General features: G+C 45.1%; 1 protein-coding gene across 3 annotated transcripts in view; it reads left to right on the top strand.

Moving 5' to 3' along the window:
* setd1a (SET domain containing 1A, histone lysine methyltransferase) overlaps positions 1–17,831 on the top strand; it is a 52,038-nt gene that overhangs the window by 20,870 nt on the left and 13,337 nt on the right. For all 3 annotated transcript variants that reach the window (XM_063191999.1, XM_063192014.1, XM_063192005.1), the window contains exons 9-17: positions 887–1,057; positions 1,440–1,527; positions 2,571–2,746; positions 10,128–10,167; positions 10,722–10,938; positions 12,004–12,068; positions 12,292–13,718; positions 15,009–15,432; positions 17,104–17,282. In XM_063191999.1, coding sequence (XP_063048069.1) covers positions 887–1,057; positions 1,440–1,527; positions 2,571–2,746; positions 10,128–10,167; positions 10,722–10,938; positions 12,004–12,068; positions 12,292–13,718; positions 15,009–15,432; positions 17,104–17,282 — 2,787 coding nt within the window. The remainder of the gene's footprint in view (positions 1–886; positions 1,058–1,439; positions 1,528–2,570; positions 2,747–10,127; positions 10,168–10,721; positions 10,939–12,003; positions 12,069–12,291; positions 13,719–15,008; positions 15,433–17,103; positions 17,283–17,831) is intronic.

Raw genomic sequence — 17,831 nt, 5'->3', positions numbered from 1 at the left:
GCCTTGAACACGCCTCTACTCGGGGCCGTTGGAACTGCTAAAAGTTGATTGCTTCCCGACAAAGTGGATGGAGTTCTCCATTACTCCGGAGCTCAGAAACGAGACTTGTATTGCTGCTGGCCTGACTAGAAGCAATGCCGAAGGTGTTGCATCACTGAGAGGAAGTAGCCTGGCTAATGCTAATTCATCTGAACAAAATAAGTTAAGCATTGGTAGGATGAAAACATTTCCGGTATTAGATGGCATGCTAATAGATATGCACACATGGCATGGTGATGTGTTTTTACAGCTGGACTTGACTGAGCAGTGGAAAACCTTGAGGGATTTGCATTGCAAGTGTTGCATTGCAAGGATTTCTTCTTTGCGAGATCAAAATAGCTATTTAAATTTGCGCCAAAATATTCTGAAATGGTGACATTTGTCATTTAATAAAACGCATCATCACATGTTCTAGTTTAACCTCTATGTGCACCAAAAAATGTGCAATTAGTATTCAAATTGGCAATTGGTATTCATTCAATAAATGCATTGTCAAGGACAGATCGCCAACATATCAGATGTTGGTGTCCAAAGCTGCTCTGGTGGTTAAACCTGTGTATATTTCCCATATCAGCCTCTCCAGACACCCATGCGAGGGCAGGATATTCCAGTTTAACTCTTGTGCTGTGTGTGTCCCATTTTAGCCATTTCAGATGTCCATGTTGGTGTCTAGTGCTGTTCTAAGTTCTTGTGCTTTTTGTGTGTGAGGGGATGGGTTTTTTCATAGTTTTTTCATACTCAGTAGAGACCCAAATATGCACACGAAAATCCCCAAAAAGTGAAGTTTGCATAACATGCATGTCCGCTTTAACTCCTGTGCTGTATGTGTGTGTGTTCCCCATGGCAGCCGTTCCAGACTCCTCTGCGAGGGCTGGCGGTGCGCGAGGAGGAGAAGAAGGAGGAGAAGGCCAGCAGCAGACCTCCTCAGCAGCCCCTCATGTCCCTGGTGGACTGGGCCAAGAGCGGCGGCATGGAGGGCTTCTCCCTGCGGGGGGCGCTACGACTGCCTTCCTTCAAGGTACAGCTCTCTTGCATACAAGCATTCATGCAACTTTTATTAACAAGTTGCCTTTTTGAAACGTATGTGTTCCTCTCGGTTTGGCTGGTTTCTTTCTTGCAAGCATACAACAGGCTTTATCACCCTGAGCAATGACTATTTGGTGTGTTTTGCAATGTTGTATGATGCAATTAAAGCAAAGCAACTATTTGGGCCCATCAATGTGGCTGATACGACAAGTACCCAATATGTATTTATTTTACCGGCACTAACCTGATAATCTGGAATTTGGAGTAAATTCTGAGAATTCTGAAATGCCAGCGTAATTATTTTTTCACATGAAATTGCATAGAAGAGAGTACATACTTGTGAGTGAGTGAGTGCATGTGTGATTGTTGCTCAGGTAAAAAGGAAAGAACCGCAGGAGCTAAGTGATGGCGGCGAGATGAAGATCAAGCGACCCTCAACACCTCCTGATGAGGAAGATGAAGGTAGGCGCTTGGCTTTCTCACACATGGAAATCATGGGCCCATTCAACTCTTTTTTTTTTTTTTTTTTTTTTTTAAAGCACGTTTTTTTTACACACAAGCAATGGCACCTCCACCTCCTCAGCTCCAAACCCAGTACCCTCAATACACAACACAACACATTTTTATCCATGTTTGGAAAGGTCCAACATTCTGAACAGTTTTTTTTCTTGTGCAGTGTGCAGACAGACTGTACTGTAGATGGGCTTTACCTCAGTCTGTACAGCAGATGGCAGACCATCCTTATTTAGTGTGTTAGGCTGGAGTACAATGTCACCATTAGGGGGCAGTCTGCCAGCCATCTGTCCCATTCTGGAAGCACAACAATGTTAATAAAGCAGACATTTAATAGCTTCATGTTGGGTTATGCTTCAATGGTATATATTGACTATTGTAAAGACTTCATTGTTGTCAACCTAGCAGATACATTTATTAAGCTATTGCCTTTTACTTTCCAAATTTTTACTTTGTATTGCTTTACATAACAATGTCATTTTGGAAAAGCGGTTGGGTTGGTTTCCATGTGGATAAAAAAAGTGGATTATTTTATAATGAGTCTTTATGTTCACTAATGTGTTGCCAAAACTTCTAAAACACTGACCCAACCCAACTCTGGTGCTTCTGTAATGCACATCACATACTCTGCATAAACCACCAGTAGTGTCAAACCATTGCTGTCAACCTACATGACTCGTGCTGGCCCTGCACTAACTGGTTAACAAACATCTGAGCTATACCACAGAGCACACCTGTGTCCTTGGGCACTTCTCTCCTTATAATAGCAAAAAATAAAGGCCACAACACCAAGCTCCCATTTCTCTTATTTAATGTGTAAAGTTTCAAAGTGTTAAAGGACTTCGTTTTTCACTATTATTTGACTTTGCTAGTCCAGCAACCATTTTTGAGACTGATCTGCTTGGTTTTTTGGGGGGTGTTTTTAGACGAATTCGGATGTTTTTTCTTTGACTCTTCTCAACTCATCCCGCTATGTTTCTTCCTCCGTCCAGACTCCTACCAGGGCAAGGTGGCGGACGGAGCGGGTGGGCGAGCGGACGGCGAGGGCCGCGGCTCAGAGCGCGACAGCAGCAGCCGGAGGAGGAAGAAGAGGACGAAAGGCAGAAAGGGCTTCGACCTGGACAGCGAAGGGGAGGAGACCTCCGAAGCATCCTCCTCCTCAGACAAGGTATGTACACTATGTAGCCTGTGGCCAGAGGAGTCTTTCATGTGTGTGTGTGTGTGTGTGTGTGTGTGTGTGTGTGTGTGTGTGCGTGTGTGCGTGTGTGTGTGTGTGTGTGTGTGTGTGTGTGTGTGTGTGTGCGCGCGTGTGCGTGCGTGCGTGCGTTGCATTCCAACAGTGAGTCAGGTTCAGATTGCTACAGACCCATGACATTAGGCAATGCTTAATGCTCTGTTAATACACATGCTGATTGATTTAGTGATAAAGTGAGTCCAATAAGTATTTGATCCCTTGCTGATTTTGTTGGTTTGCCTACTAACAAAGACATGATCAGTCAATAAATGTTATGATAATATGTATTCTAATACGGAGAGACAGAATATCAAAAAGAAAATCCAGAAATTAACTTAAGAGAATATATATTAATTTATTTCCATTTCATTGAGCAAAATAAGTATTTGATCCCCTGCCAACTGATTACAGTTCCGGGCCCACAGACCAGATGGGCACTTCCGATCAACTTGTCATCTGAATGAAAGACACCTGTACATAGTAACATGCATAAAAGACACATTTAATCAGCAGAATCAGTCCATAGTATGAGTGAATCAGTCACACTCCAACCTCACCATCATGGGAAAGACCAAAGAGCGGTCAAATGATATCAGGGACAAGATTTTAGACCTGAAAAAAGATTAAATGGGCTGCAAAGCCACAAGAAAGAGACTGGGTGTTAACCTCTTAAGCTTCGGGGCTATTTTTGAGTGTTTTTAAAGTTTTGCACAACGTCTACTTAGATGCTTCCTGTGTCTGCATACTTTGACCCATCATGAAGTGGCTGGTACCATTTGAAAGTAGAGACTCTGTAGAATCTTCAGGAAGTGACAGGAAGATTTTGTGATGTACTGCCAAGGACTTACAGGGGTTAGAACATCTTTTTTTCTGAAATGCGTTCATGAAGACCCCCTAGAAATTACTACATTTCAGCAGTATAGCTGATACATTTGGCATTGGAAACATATTTAAGACTTATTCACAGGTCTACTGAAGCTGTTTGTCAAAGGAGAACTTGCTACATCTATATATGACCTTTACCAAGACAATTATGTGTGGATATACACATGCGTTTTACCAAGTGTCTTTTTGTATTTTTTTTAGTTAGTCAAAATGCACCCCCCATATAAGGTCTTACTGTACAAGAACCTTTTGAGCTAGAAGCCTTATCATAGTCACATATGAAAGCATACTCCTGGAGGTGTTATACAGTAATCAGCCATGGTTGGATATGCCTTTTGGGTAGTATTACAGAGATGTTGCTGTACAGTACTGTACGGTACTGTACACTATGTACAGTAAAAACATGGTACGAAAGGGGTATTGTTGAGCAGATTTGAGATTCCTTTGTCCCTGGGTGTAATACAGAAGAGCTATATGACTCATTTGAAAACCTGGACTCTGGGCTATCACTCAGTCTTTGAATGGAGTTTCTAGCTCTTGCTTTGAGGGAGCTGCAGTCATTCAAAGCAAATGAGCCAATACGAAGCTGTGTAAAACAGGACCTGCCTACTTCTCTTCTAAGGCTTGTCTTTCAGGGTAGGAATGTCACAGAGCCACCCCAGTGCTGCCCATGTAATCAGCAGAGTCTGGGGATCATGTGGAATATCATTGATCATGTGAAAAATATGGAAGTGTGGACAAAAACAGCACAATTCCTGAGGGGAAAAAACATGATCATTTTTTTCACAATAAAGTGGCTTTGTTTGACTGGAGTTGTACAACTTTTGGTTGAAATAAAGTAAAAAAAGACTACACTCTCATAAACATTGGATTGTAACAGACATTTTGAGACCATGCTGATAAGGATATGTTCATGTTTGGATGTCCACTCATCCTAGGAAGGTAGGGAGACATCAGGCGAGGGGTGCTTGAGGGGGTCAAATTTGAAAGGTGACATTGTGTAATAAATTGATAATAATGCACATACAATATGTTCAAATCTCTGTATAGTAGTGCTAGGTGTATTCCTGAGGTTCTAAGCTTTCCAATGATATATAATGTTCCTGGGTTTATTACACCACCTGGATTTTAAACAATTGCGGAATGAAGATCAAGTTCAAGTTCAAAGTCATTGAACCCGGTACCGACCACCCCGAACTTTAAGAGGTTAATGACCCAGCTGTTGATGCATCTCTTCCAAAATGTGAGGAATACGAAATGACTATCCATCAGCCTGTCTGGGGTTCTATACAAGATTTGACCTTTTGTAGGGATTTGATAACCATGAGAACAGAAAGAAAGCACCCTAGACCTGTACGGGATGAACTAGGCAATGATATCAAAGCTACTGGGACCAAAATCACTGAGAAAACTACTGGTAGAACTTAATGCCACAGAGGTTTAAAATCCTGTAGTGCACAAATGGTACCTCTACCTCAGAAGGAACCTGTGCAGTCCCACCTGAGGTTTGCCAACAGACATCAGACTGGTTTAGGATATGATATGGAGGTGCTGTAGTCAGATAAAACCAAAATCAAGCTGTTTGGCATTAATGCAATTCAATGTGTTTTGAGAAAGAGAACTGCTGCCTATGATCCCAATAACACCCTCCTCACCATCATGCATGAAATTAGTATCATTATGGGAGGGAGAGGGTGTTTGTCTGGCCAAGGCACAGGACAACTTCACATCGTCAACGAATGGATGGAGGGAGACATGTAATGTGGAATCCTGAGTGCAAATGTCCTTCCCTCCACCACTACACTGAAGGGTGGGCCATTTTTGGATCTCCCAACATGACAATAATACACAACATACAGTCAAAGCAACGAAGGAGTGGCTCAATAAGAAGCATAAAGTTGTGAAGTGGCCTAGACAGTCTCCTAATATTAACCCTATAGTAATTCTATGGAGAGAACTGAACCTCCCATTTGCCAAGCTACAGCCACAAACTATTAATGTTTTGGAGATAATCTGCAAAGAAAAATGGGCAAAAATATTTTCTACTATATGCACAAACATTGTCATCAACTAAAAGAAGCCTCTGACCTCAGTGCTAGACAACTAGGGCTTTGCCACAAAGCATTTTATCTTCTTTAGCTAGAGGGGTCAAATACTTATTAGCCTAAATTAAATACAAATAAATTAAAATATATTATTTTAAGTTATTTTCTGGAATTTCTTTTTGATATTCTGTCTCTCCATGTTTGAATACATATTATCATAAATGTATAGACTGATCATGTCTTTATTAGTGGGCAAACGGGCAAAATCAGCAAGGGATCAAATACTTATTGGACTTACTGTATATGAAAACAAGCGCGAACATGTCTGCTGTCCCTTCACATTGCCTATCTGCTCCAGCAAGCTGAACGGGTCTTTCGCTGCCTACTACCCAGAATCCACATCAGCTCGTCCTCACCGGTGAATTAAAAAATAATCATGGCGGCCACCAGATCAACTCTCTTGTAATGCTCTTTAATTTGACATTGTATTGCTTTGATATGAAAATTGAAGGCAGAGATCAATATTGCACTCTCCAAATACAATGTCGCCAAAAGTATTTATTACTATTTCGCCTTTGATAGGTGTCAGCCTTGCGTTAAGTCAACTAGCCAACGTAAAGTAAATGGTACGTGACAATGCCAAAAACGTCACTCCAACCACACTCTGGGTAACACGGTTTGTAATGGAAACACAAACCGGGCTGGTTTAACAGCACCACTCAGCTCGACACGATACGGCATGGGGGTTGCACGGGTTGTATTTGGAAAAACACCTATAGTGTCTTACAGAGTTCCTTGCATGCAATTAAAATATTAAAGATTATTTTTCTTATGTCTCATTAGAGTGGAATATAAGAGAATACAATAATTTTGTTTATTGTTCTGGAAAAGATAACTGAATACTGGAAGTGGTGGTGTGTGTTGCTGGCAGCTAGATGCCAGTATTTCACTGCCCTTGGTTCCTGTCAGTCTGCCATCAACAGCAGCCAAAGGCCTGCGGATATCTGGAAATTTGTGTTTATGGCCTCTTTGTGCTCAACACCCCTCTCAATCCCGCTATGTCAGAGATTGATTACTTTTGAGAAGAGTCCAACTAATGAGTTTCTAAGCCCAAATCCTGGCGGAGCACTAGTAGTCCGGCGGATTAGACACACAAAAGGGCCTAATCATGCACTTTTGAGTAAAAGCATGAAAATTGGTACACATATCCTTCTCGATATGCTGATTAATATTAGCGTTGGAGGCGTCGCGAAAAATGAAGAATTTTCAAGATGGCCGCCAAATCCAATATGGCCAACCCAAATTAATGAAACTACCTGACACGTTGTTGTAAAATCATGAAAATTGGTACATATATCCTTGTTGATATGCTGATTAATATTGGCATTGGAGGCGTTGCAAAAAATTATGAATTTTCAAGATGGCCGCCAAATCCAATATGGCCAACCCATATTAATGAAACTAGCTTATACTTTGTAGTAAAGGCCTGAAAATTGGTATACATGTCCTTCTTAATATGCTGATCAATGTTATCGTTGGAGGCGCCGCGAAAAATGCTGTATTTTCAAGATGGCCGCCACATCCAATATGGCCAACCCATATTAATGAAGCTACCTGATACTTTGTGGTAAAAACATGGAAATGGGTGCCCAGTTCTTTATATTCAGATTAATAAAAGAAATGAAGGTATTGCAAGAAAGTTTAATTTTCAAAATGGCCGCCAAATCAAATCTGGCCAACCCATATTAATGAAACCATTGATGAATTTAACTCCCACTTTGTAGTAAAAGCATGAAAAATGGTACACATTTACTTCTTGATATGCTGATTGATATTTGAAATGGAGGCATAGCAAATAAAACCCGAATTTTCAAGATGGCCGCCAAATCAAATGTAGCCAACCCATATTAATTAATCCTCCCGGCACATTGTGGGATATAGATCTCTAGCAGTTAGTGACGACTGCATAGGCCTTGTGTTTAATATGCCTGTCATGACTACAAATTCAAAAGGGTCAAGATTTCAAGGTTGCTAAAGTTCAATTGATTTGTCAATTCATTGACATGGTTAAGAGTAGACATGGTTAAAAAAAGAAAACAATAATCAATTACTACTTCTACCTGTACTTCAAGGTTTTCAAACAAACTGCAATCCTGTCCCATGCATTTTGTATGGGTATGTCTTGCCTGGTTAACACCAGTTGATCTCACAAGTGAGATACTCTGAAGGTTACATATGCAATTTCTCATAGGAAAGGTGCGGCTTAAAATTGCCCATAGCCATTACTTGGGTGTTACGAATGTTTCATTTGGCATGTGCATAGCACAAAGCCAATCGTGTCAGTTGTATCTTTTCAAACAAACTGCAGTCGTCGGCTTTCCACCCATCCCTGCTCTCTGAATGGAGCCCAAGATCTAGTACTTTGCTGAGGGATGGAATCCATGCTGTCTTTCAGATCAGAACGATTGTGCAAAACAGCATGGGATTCCCCAGGCTGTGGTAAAGGTATATCCTATGGCCAACATCAATCAAACTGCCATCAATGCCTAATTAAAAGATACACACAAACTTTGAATAAATGGTGAATGGCACAGTTGGTGCAGAGTCAACTCAGGGTATGTAAATTTGAGTAACCTTGAGTGAAAGTTTACTTGTACAGTATTAGGATTCATTTTTTGGCTATAATAATGGTGTGCAAGATTTGGCTTATGGTGAACCCCCATTTCTGTATTTGTAGTTCAAGGTATGCAAACTATGCATCATATGCAAGGTGAAGTTGATAAGATTTGATTTAACCCCCATGTTGAGGGGGGACAAGATTTTGTTTTGCACTTGAGTGAAGGTTGTGCACATGTATTTCAATGATAAATGACTGAAATCCATTGAAACATGTGACTAAAATATTTATTGACTCATCAAAGACTACACATATGTTTCTACTATAAGTACAGAGGAAATTTATACTTAGATAAATATAGGATATTTTATGCCCATTTATACATCTATGGGTTGGCCATATTTGATGTGGGGCCAACTTGAAAATTCTTTTTATTTTTTGATGAAAAAATACATGTTTTCATGCTTTCGCGGCAAATTGTGCCCTGGTTTCACTAATGTACTGTAACACAATATGTAACACTACATATATAACATTAGTAGGCTAGGGTTTGATGTTTCGAAATTAGGCTATGTTAGTATCACTTCCAGAGTAATGTTTTTTAGGACTATTACTTGTGTGTGTGTGTGTGTGTGTGTGTGTGTGTGTGTGTGTGTGTGTGTGTGTGTGTGTGTGTGCGCACACTTCTCACGTGAACCCTTCTACATTATTATACATATCAATAAGTATATGTGTGCTGATTGCATGCTCCTGATACAAAGTGCATGGTGGTTTCAATAATATGGGTCAAACATGTTTGATTTGTCTTGAAAATTCAGATTTTTTTTTTCATACTTCCATTCCTAATATTAATCTGCACATAAAGATGTAACTGTGTAGGCTACCAATTATCATGCTTTTACCACAAACGGCCGGTAGTTAATATGGGTTGGCCATATTGGATTTGGCGGCCATTTTGAAAATTCTGTATTTTTCACATCTAATATTAATCAGATGAAATAGAAGGAAATGTGTAACAATTTTCATGCTTTTACTACGTGCATAATGGATTCACTCATCTGCTATACAATTCCTGTTACATGGGTCGGCCATATTTCATTTGGTGGCCATTTTGAACATTTCAATTTTTGTTTTACGACACAATTCCATTTCTAACATCAATAGGTACATCATAAAGTATGTATTTACCAAATTTCAGGCATTTATGACGCAGTGCATGATGGTTTCTCACTAATATGGGTTGGCCATATTGGATTTGGCGGCCATCTTGAAAATACAGCATTTTTCGCGGCGCCTCCAACAATAACATTGATCAGCATATTAAGAAGGACATGTGTACCAATTTTCAGGCCTTTATTACAAAGTGTCAGGTACTTTCGTTAATATGGGTTGGCCATATTGGATTTGGCGGCCATCTTGAAAATTCATAATTTTTCGCTACGCCTCCAATGCTAATATTAATCAGCATATCAAGAAGGATATATGTACCAAATGTCATGCTTTTTACAACAACGTGTCAGGTAGTTTCATTAATTTGGGTTGGCCATACTGTATTTGGCGGCCATCTTGAAAATTCTTAATTTTTCGCGACGCCTCCAACGCTTATATTAATAAGCATAGGAAGAGGTATATGTGTACCAATTTTCATGCTTTTACTCAAAAGTGCATGATCAATTCACCAATCCGCTGGACTATAGGAAATTCCTTGCCGTTTCTTTTTTTGGCTCCTTTTTGAATTTTTGTTCTGCTTTTTTATTCTGTTGCACAGGACGACGAGGACGACAGTGACAAAGAGGATGAGTCAGAAGGCAAGTCTGATTTCCAAACCTTCCTTTTTAATGTTCCAGCATACCGTAGCTCATCCCCACCGCTTACTTCAATAGCTTACCTTGGCCGCGTTTTATTATTTTCCTTATATTGTGCTCCAGTTCCTTTTCTACCTCTTATAACCTCCGTTAGTGACTACTCCTCCCAATGTGGTTTTGATTGTCAGGAAACAAATGAGTGTTGTTGAGGAGACGCGCAAGTGTGGTTATTTTGTTAGAATGCTCACCAAAGCCATTGGCCTCAAGGCTTACCAAACTAATAGAGGGTCTCTCTTCTCTCTGTTTGTCTCCTTCTCTCTCCCTCTCTGTTGCTCTTTTCTCTGTCCCTCTTTGTCTCTCTCTTTTTCCCTGTCTATCTTGTCTGTCTCTCTCTGTCTCTGTCTCTTTCTCTTTCTCTTTCTCTCTCTCTCTCTCTCTCTCTCTCTCTCTCTCTCTCTCTCTCTCTCTCTCTCTCTCTCTCATATGCATGTTTCTGTTTAACTAAGACGTGGGGGTGCCATGATGTGCTCTTATTCATGGTGTTGTTCATGTTCCAGATGATGCGGTCAGCGTGGACAGCGATGACGAGAGTCTGTCGTCCTCCTCCGGGAGCTCCTCTTCCTCGTCGCTATCTTCATCGTCCTCCTCTGAGGATGAAGATGAGGAGGAAGAGGAGGAAGGGGTGAGGGCCGAAGTGGAGAGTGAAGGCCCAGACACCATGGACGAGTCCACCATGGACAGCATGGCTGTGGACTCCGAGAAGGAGAATGAGAGGTATCTGCTTGTGTACAGTTTGGCCTGTTGTCCGATAGGGCAGCGATTCCCAACCAGGACCCTGCTTCTCAAAGCCATTCTCTTCAACCAGTTACCAGTTTAGTTGCTAACTTTTTGTTTTCCAACTCTGTATGGGGGGGTATGACACATAATAACAAGTGTGTCTGTGTGTATACTTGTACTTGTACGTGTACGTAAGTGGGTACATGACGTCATAATCCAGTAGAGGTGACCGATGTAACATTCAGCTCTCTGGAAGAGGCGTAGTGATGTCATAGATGTGGAAATCTTGAAACACGGGCACAAGATGTCCTAGAGACGGCATTATTGAAACATTGCAAACATTCGTTCTGCTGCTGGTGCGTTGTCAGAGCCAGTGACACCAACAATAATAAAACAGTAAACACTGCTATCCAGCGTTGACACTCAGACAGAAGACAGTGGGGACAAGATTATACAGACCGATCGTTTTTGGCATGAGCACTGTATCTCAAAAGTGTGCAAAAGTGTCTTTCATACATGGCCTTGTAAAGTTTCCTTTCAGTTGACTTCCCTGTCTCCCTTGTCCTCGTGTCCCAGTTAAAACGTATGAAGCGGCCATCTAAGCGTACTATATTGTCTCTATTTAGCAGTGTTGCAATGAAACTGAATAAGCATGTATTTCGACTGTCAGAGTCAAGTTCCTGCATGTTGCTGCATAAAGATTGTCCAAGATTTAACTGAGTGAAATTGGGTAGCTTACTTCCTCACCTGTTCCCAATGGCATGTGATGTTGGCATGTGATCCAGTTGCGCTGGCAAATCAACTGATCAGCAAATGTCAGTAGATGTACACAAGACAAAAAAGTTTGGGAAACACTGATGGGACCAAAGGGCCTAAATAAAAGTAAGATTGTGTAGATAGTTATGCTGTAAAAATATAATAAAAACTGTCAAAACAAAAATACAGTCTCTGTGTTAAGGGGATGGCATGTCAAAAACAGAACCGCGTCTGTCCTGGATAATTGTGTGTTGTGTGTGTGTATTGTTTGGCATTGTGGGCTCACAATCTATTTTTGTCTCCTAGCGACCGAGCACTTGTCAACCAATCCACTGCAACTGCAGCTGCTGCTGCTCCTGAGGTCAAACCAGGTGAGTCATGGGAAGATGACATAGTTTGGATCTGATGATCTTGGCAAATATTATGATGAATTGGCATACTCAAACTGTCTCACTGTTCACCACTCCTAATCTCTCTCTGTCTCTCTCTCTCTCTCTCTCTCTCTCTCTCTCTCTCTCTCTCTCTCTCTCTCTCTCTCTCTCTCTCTCTCTCTCCCCCCACCCCTCTCGTTCTTTTCTGCTCCCCGTTCATCAGAAATCACTCCGTTACCAAAGGACCAGCGGCCCCCATCTCCGCCTATGCCCCCTCCCCGATCCTCTTCCCCCGTTGTCCTTCTCCCGCCGCTCAAGAAGCGCAGGAAGGTCTCCTTCTCCACGGAGGACTCAGATTTCCGGCCCCCCAGCGGTCCCTTCTCCCCTCCCCCAACCTCAGCCGCGGGCCCTCAGACTGCTGCAACACCCACCGTCCCACCAGTCAAAGCACAAGGCCCCGAGTCCCCAACCCCCGCCTCCCCCGTCACCCCCACCACACCCACAGCGTCCCCCGTCGCACCCTCTACGAACAAAACCCCCATGCTCCTGCCCTTCGCATCTCGCCCAGGCGAGGGTAGCGCCCTGTCCCCGTCCCCAGCGCCCTCCCCGAGCCCGACCGCTACGACCGTCCTCACCGTGCCCCCGCCGGTGCGTGCACTACGGCCCGAAGAGCCCAAAAAGGGCGCCACTCCTGCCGTCACCCCCCAGCCCCCTCCTGCCAAGCAGCGGCGTGGCGCGGCAGCCAAAGACGTCCCCAAGCCGGCGCCCATATGTCGCACGGTCCAGAACCTCCCCCTGGACCACGCCTCCATGGTGCGGATGGCCTACGAGGAGCCGCCCAGCCCGGGCACCAAGGGCCGTGGCCGCGGCAGGAACCGCACGTCCAGCTTCTCGGCGCCGTCGCCCGCTCACCCGTCCCTGCCCGAGGAAGAGGAGGACGAGTACGAGCTGGAGGAGCGGGAGCGCGAGCAGAGGCTGAGGCTGCGGGAACAGCTCGGGGTGTCCAGCCTCCTGCAGCTGGCCTCCTCCACCGGCGGCGCCCCCACGCCCGACCTGTCGGTGCTGGCCGACGTGGCCCTCACCCTGGAGCCCGAGGACCTCGGCGACTCGGAGGAGACGGAGACGTCAGACGAGGCCGAGGAGCACAAGCTGGAGGAGGACGACTTCCTCTTCTCCCCGAGACGGACGCCCGCCGCACCCCTCCTCCAGCCGCCCATGCACCCCGAAGGCCTGCTGGTGCTGACCGAGCACAACTACTTCAAGCCCCCGGCCCCGCTACCCACGCCGTCGCCCACCGCGGCCCAGAGGAGAGGCTCCGCGCTGGGCAAGCACCAGGAGCCCACCCTGCTGCTGCTGGAGGCCCCCGAGGAGGTGATCGGGGAGGCCGCCGACCCTTACGGACAGCATTTGGACGCCGCCGAGCTGACGCCCACCAGAACGCCGCCAGGGCCCAAACGCAAGGGAGCAGCGGCCGCAGCGGCACGGGAAGCTGCAGCAGCAGCAGCAGCAGCGCGGGAAGCAGAGCTGGAGGCAGCGGCAGGAAAGAACAAGAAGAGGAGAAGAAAAGACTCGGAGGTGTCGCTGGAGCTCACGCCGGCCAAGAAGCAGAAGGAGAAGGAAACCAAAAAGCAGAAGAAGAGGAAGCTGGAGGTGAGTTGGTGTAGTTGGTACGAGGCCCCCTACTGGTGGGAGGCGTAGGGGGCGTAGGTGGCGTAGGTGTTTCTCTTCACCACATCCTTTCTCGCGTCAGTGTTTTCCCCAGAACTTTATTACTAAGGCCACCTTGACAAGAAACACCTACCACCTTGACTAGGCCCCTGAAAAGATATAGATTTCATGTTGTGAATGTAATTTCTAAAGTTGCTTAACCAAAAAAATATACCCTAACGCCCCACCACCTTGAATAACAAAAATTCTGGGGGAAACACTGGTGCCGTAGGTGTCTCTCTCTTCACCACATCCTTCCCCGTGGCCCCCGGATATGGCTTTTGGTTAGACCATGTTTAGCCAGATCAGCTGGAAGTTTATCAGGTGATCGCGTTCTTGTTGATGAGTCATGACTCTTACGTAGTAGGTGTCAGGTCCGCTTCAGAACAGCTGCCTCATCTCTCAAACCCTCCTCGCCTTGGGTAACAGTTGCTGGGTAGCCTACCGTTTCACAACTTCCTGATAGATAAATATGGGTACGGTAGGTGTGTCAGTCTGGTAGTGTTTTTTGGGTGGTTATGCTATGACAAGCATATCAAATAATCATTCCACACACAGAAGAAGGCTTAACCAGAAATATGTTCATTGTCGGGAAATAAACATGAAAGTGGTTTTCACTCTAACTCTAAATGGCTACCACTTAATCGTAAGAGAAGTGAGCCAGGAACAATAAACCAATGAAAGGGAACAGTGAACACAGTAGGAGGAAGAACTTGTGTATGTTTAGGGGGAAATTAATTGAATGAACATTACTGGAAAATACCATGACCTGCATATTCATTGCCTGTAGCATTCACCCATTGTTTACTGGTAATACTTGTAAACAATAGTGTAGAACAGGTCATGGTTTTCTCGTCAGTGAATGAGATTACTTTGTCCATATCCTCTGAACAATTTCCTAGTGGCATTTAGACTTACGTATGGCCTGTGCACGTCAACAGCTGACCGTCTCTCTCTCTCTCTCTCTCTCTCTCTCTCTCTCTCTCTCTCTCTCTCTCTCTCTCTCTCTCTCTCTCTCTCTCTCTCTCTCTCTCCCCCCCCACTCCCTTCTTTCTTCTTTCCTGCCTGTCACTTTGTCTTTCTATCTTCATTCCTCATCTGTTTCTCTCTTTCTGCCTGTGTCATGTTGTCTTTCTGACTCACCACCTCCTCCTCTCTCTTCCTCCCTCTCTCTCTCTCTCTCCCTATCTCCCTATCTCCCCATCTCTTCCTCCCTCCTCCCTCTCCCCTCAGGATGTGGAGCCAGAGGAGGATGTGGACGTGGAGCAGCTGGAGTCTGGCGAGCTGTCCGACTCTGACGAGCTGTCCGACTCCGATGAGGAGCTGTTTGGCCGCTCCGCTCTGGACGCGCAGCAGGAGGACGTGCGGAAGAGTGAGCGGCTCTTCCTGCAGGAGGCCGGCCTGACGCCCACGTCGCAGCGCCGCTCCAAACAGCAGCGTGCGCCGCGCTCGCCCTCGCCCTCGCCGCCCCCTCCCCCGCCGCCCAAGTACGACCTGCGCAGCGAGTTCGAGCAGATGACCATCCTGTACGACATCTGGAACTCGGGGCTGGATGGGGAGGACATGCGGCTGCTGTGCAGCACCTACGAGAAGCTGCTGACCACCAACGAGCAGAGTGCAGACTGGCTCAACGACACACACTGGGTCCCCCACACTGATATCCTTTCAATCTCGCTCACCATGCACATCCACACACACAGGTGGTGTTGGGGTGGGGTGGAGGGTGACCCACAGTGTTTAAATAGTGTACTATCGTCATAGAGTATTATAGTGTCTGAGTCCCCCACACTGATATCCTTTCAATCTCGCTCACCATGCACATCCACACACACATACAGGTGGTGGTGTTGTACGCGTTCTTTCTGACGTCAGCAGGTTAATCCGTTGTTGGGGTGGCGACTGACATACAGCGGTCACACACAGTTTATATAGTGTCATACAACGGTCATCCTTCCTCACGACAGGGAAGTGGTGCAAAATTCAATGACCAAGGGAAACACGGATGGGAGTTTCTGATAAGAACGGTGCAGTTAGGATATGAATCAGATAGGAACCAGCAGGCCTCAACACTCTACGTCAAACACCACAATTCAGATGAGTGACCAGCTTTACTGGACCCGACTCCTATAGTAATTTGACTCGGAACTGAGATTTAGTGTCGCTTTTCACTTTTGTGCAAGGAAGTGGGTGCAGGAAAGTAGGAAATTACATCAATATTTTACCAGATGGAATGGAAAGGGGAGCAAGGACGCACAGCTGCAAATGGAGACAACAGAACTTAGAGGGAGGAGAGGAAAAACAGAAAGGGCGATAAATCAGACAGACAGCAGGCATGCACTGCAGGGAATAGAAGTCCTAGTTGTATATGGTGTGTGCATGCGTGTGTGCTAGTTGTGTAAATGTCTTATTATACACATTGATATATTGGATTAGATAAAATGGTGGGAAGGAACCGATGTGCATGGCAGATAGGAACACGCTCAGATTAACTTTTGGAAAGAGAGAGATCAGGAGTGTGTGTGTGTGTGCGCGTGTGTGTGCGCGTGTGTGTGCGCGTGTGTGTACGCGTGTGTGTGTCCGTGTGTGTGTGTGCGTGTGTGTGTCCGTGTGTGTGTGTGTGTGTGTGTCCGTGTCCTGGGGGGTTGTACCGCCTCCTTGGCTGCTGCTTCGGGGATTTCGCTGGGCGTTCCGGGTGGAGCGAGTGAGGAAAGGCTGTGGAGAGATTCCAAAATGTAATTCATGTTCACTCTGTGCACAAAAATGTTAAAAACGTCAAAACAAGCGCCCATTTCAGCTATTCCACCCCACCCTCCCTGACGAGAACTCTCTGCCAGGGTTTCGCCCCTCTGTGCTTGGGTTGACATCAGTGATAGCAAAAAGTTATAACAAAACCATGCTGTACACTCATCATCGAGATGGCAGCTGTGGTATCAGCTTTGGGGGCTGCTATGATGTGATGGCTGGTAGGGAGCTGGTCTTGCTGTAAGATCAAAAGGGCCGCCAGTTGAAACCCTGTACCGGTAAGAGGAATGTTGTGTCTGGTCTGGGGGAATAATTAACTAGCGCTCTCTCCTACATCCTCATGACCTCATCCCATGACTGCACTGCCCTTGAGCTCACCCTATACAATTTCTTCCAAGGGGGACTGTCCCAATGACTTAAAATAGATGGCGTTAATTTAAGTCCGTCTGGCTCAGATTACACAAATGCGTAATGCTCGACGTAATGCAATATAATGTCATGATGCCGCACATTCCTCCTCCTTTGAAGTGACCCCCACCCCTACCCCTCCGTTGAGACCGGTTGAATGCCTTAACGTTTTGTTCACTGACCAACCTGCCGAACCCGCGGCGCCGGAAGAAGGCGGTGGACACGCAGCTGCGGGAGCACGTGACGGGCAGTGCCAGGAGCGAGGGCTACTACGCCATCAGCCGCAAGGAGAAGGACGTCTACCTGGACCTCGACCTGCCCGAGACCGCGCACGAGAACCTCGACTACGACATAGCGGTGAGTTATTATGCAGACATGCGGAGGACGCACTGTCGCGCACACACACACACACACACACACACACACACACACACACACACACACACACACACACACACACACACACACACACACACACACACACACACACACACACACACTAGGAATGCACGATGTGAAAAAAATTTGGCCGATATCCGATATTGATAATTCGGTTTTGCCCGATAACCGATATTAACCGATACCGATGTATTTTTTTGAAAAGATAACATGTAATACAGACTGACAATGATGCAAACTTAATTTTGAATGTCCTCTATTATTTCCAAAAAACGTTTTAACTCCCTGTGATAAAATTAGATTTAAAAAATGTAGACAAACTAGAAGACAAACAATGAAAGTCACCGTCAAGTCCAATCTTGTGCTAAAAAACATATCAGAACCAATAAGATTAAGAACCGTAACGTATATAAAAATAACATATGCCCAGTTTTAACATTCGGACCGATGTCCGATGTGTTGAGAAGTAATATAATCGGCCTTTACCGATGTTGGGGCCGATACATC

This window comes from Engraulis encrasicolus, chromosome 2 (genome assembly GCF_034702125.1).
Source record: "Engraulis encrasicolus isolate BLACKSEA-1 chromosome 2, IST_EnEncr_1.0, whole genome shotgun sequence".
Classification (NCBI taxonomy): domain Eukaryota; kingdom Metazoa; phylum Chordata; class Actinopteri; order Clupeiformes; family Engraulidae; genus Engraulis; species Engraulis encrasicolus.
This window is presented reverse-complemented; position numbering and strand designations above follow the sequence as displayed.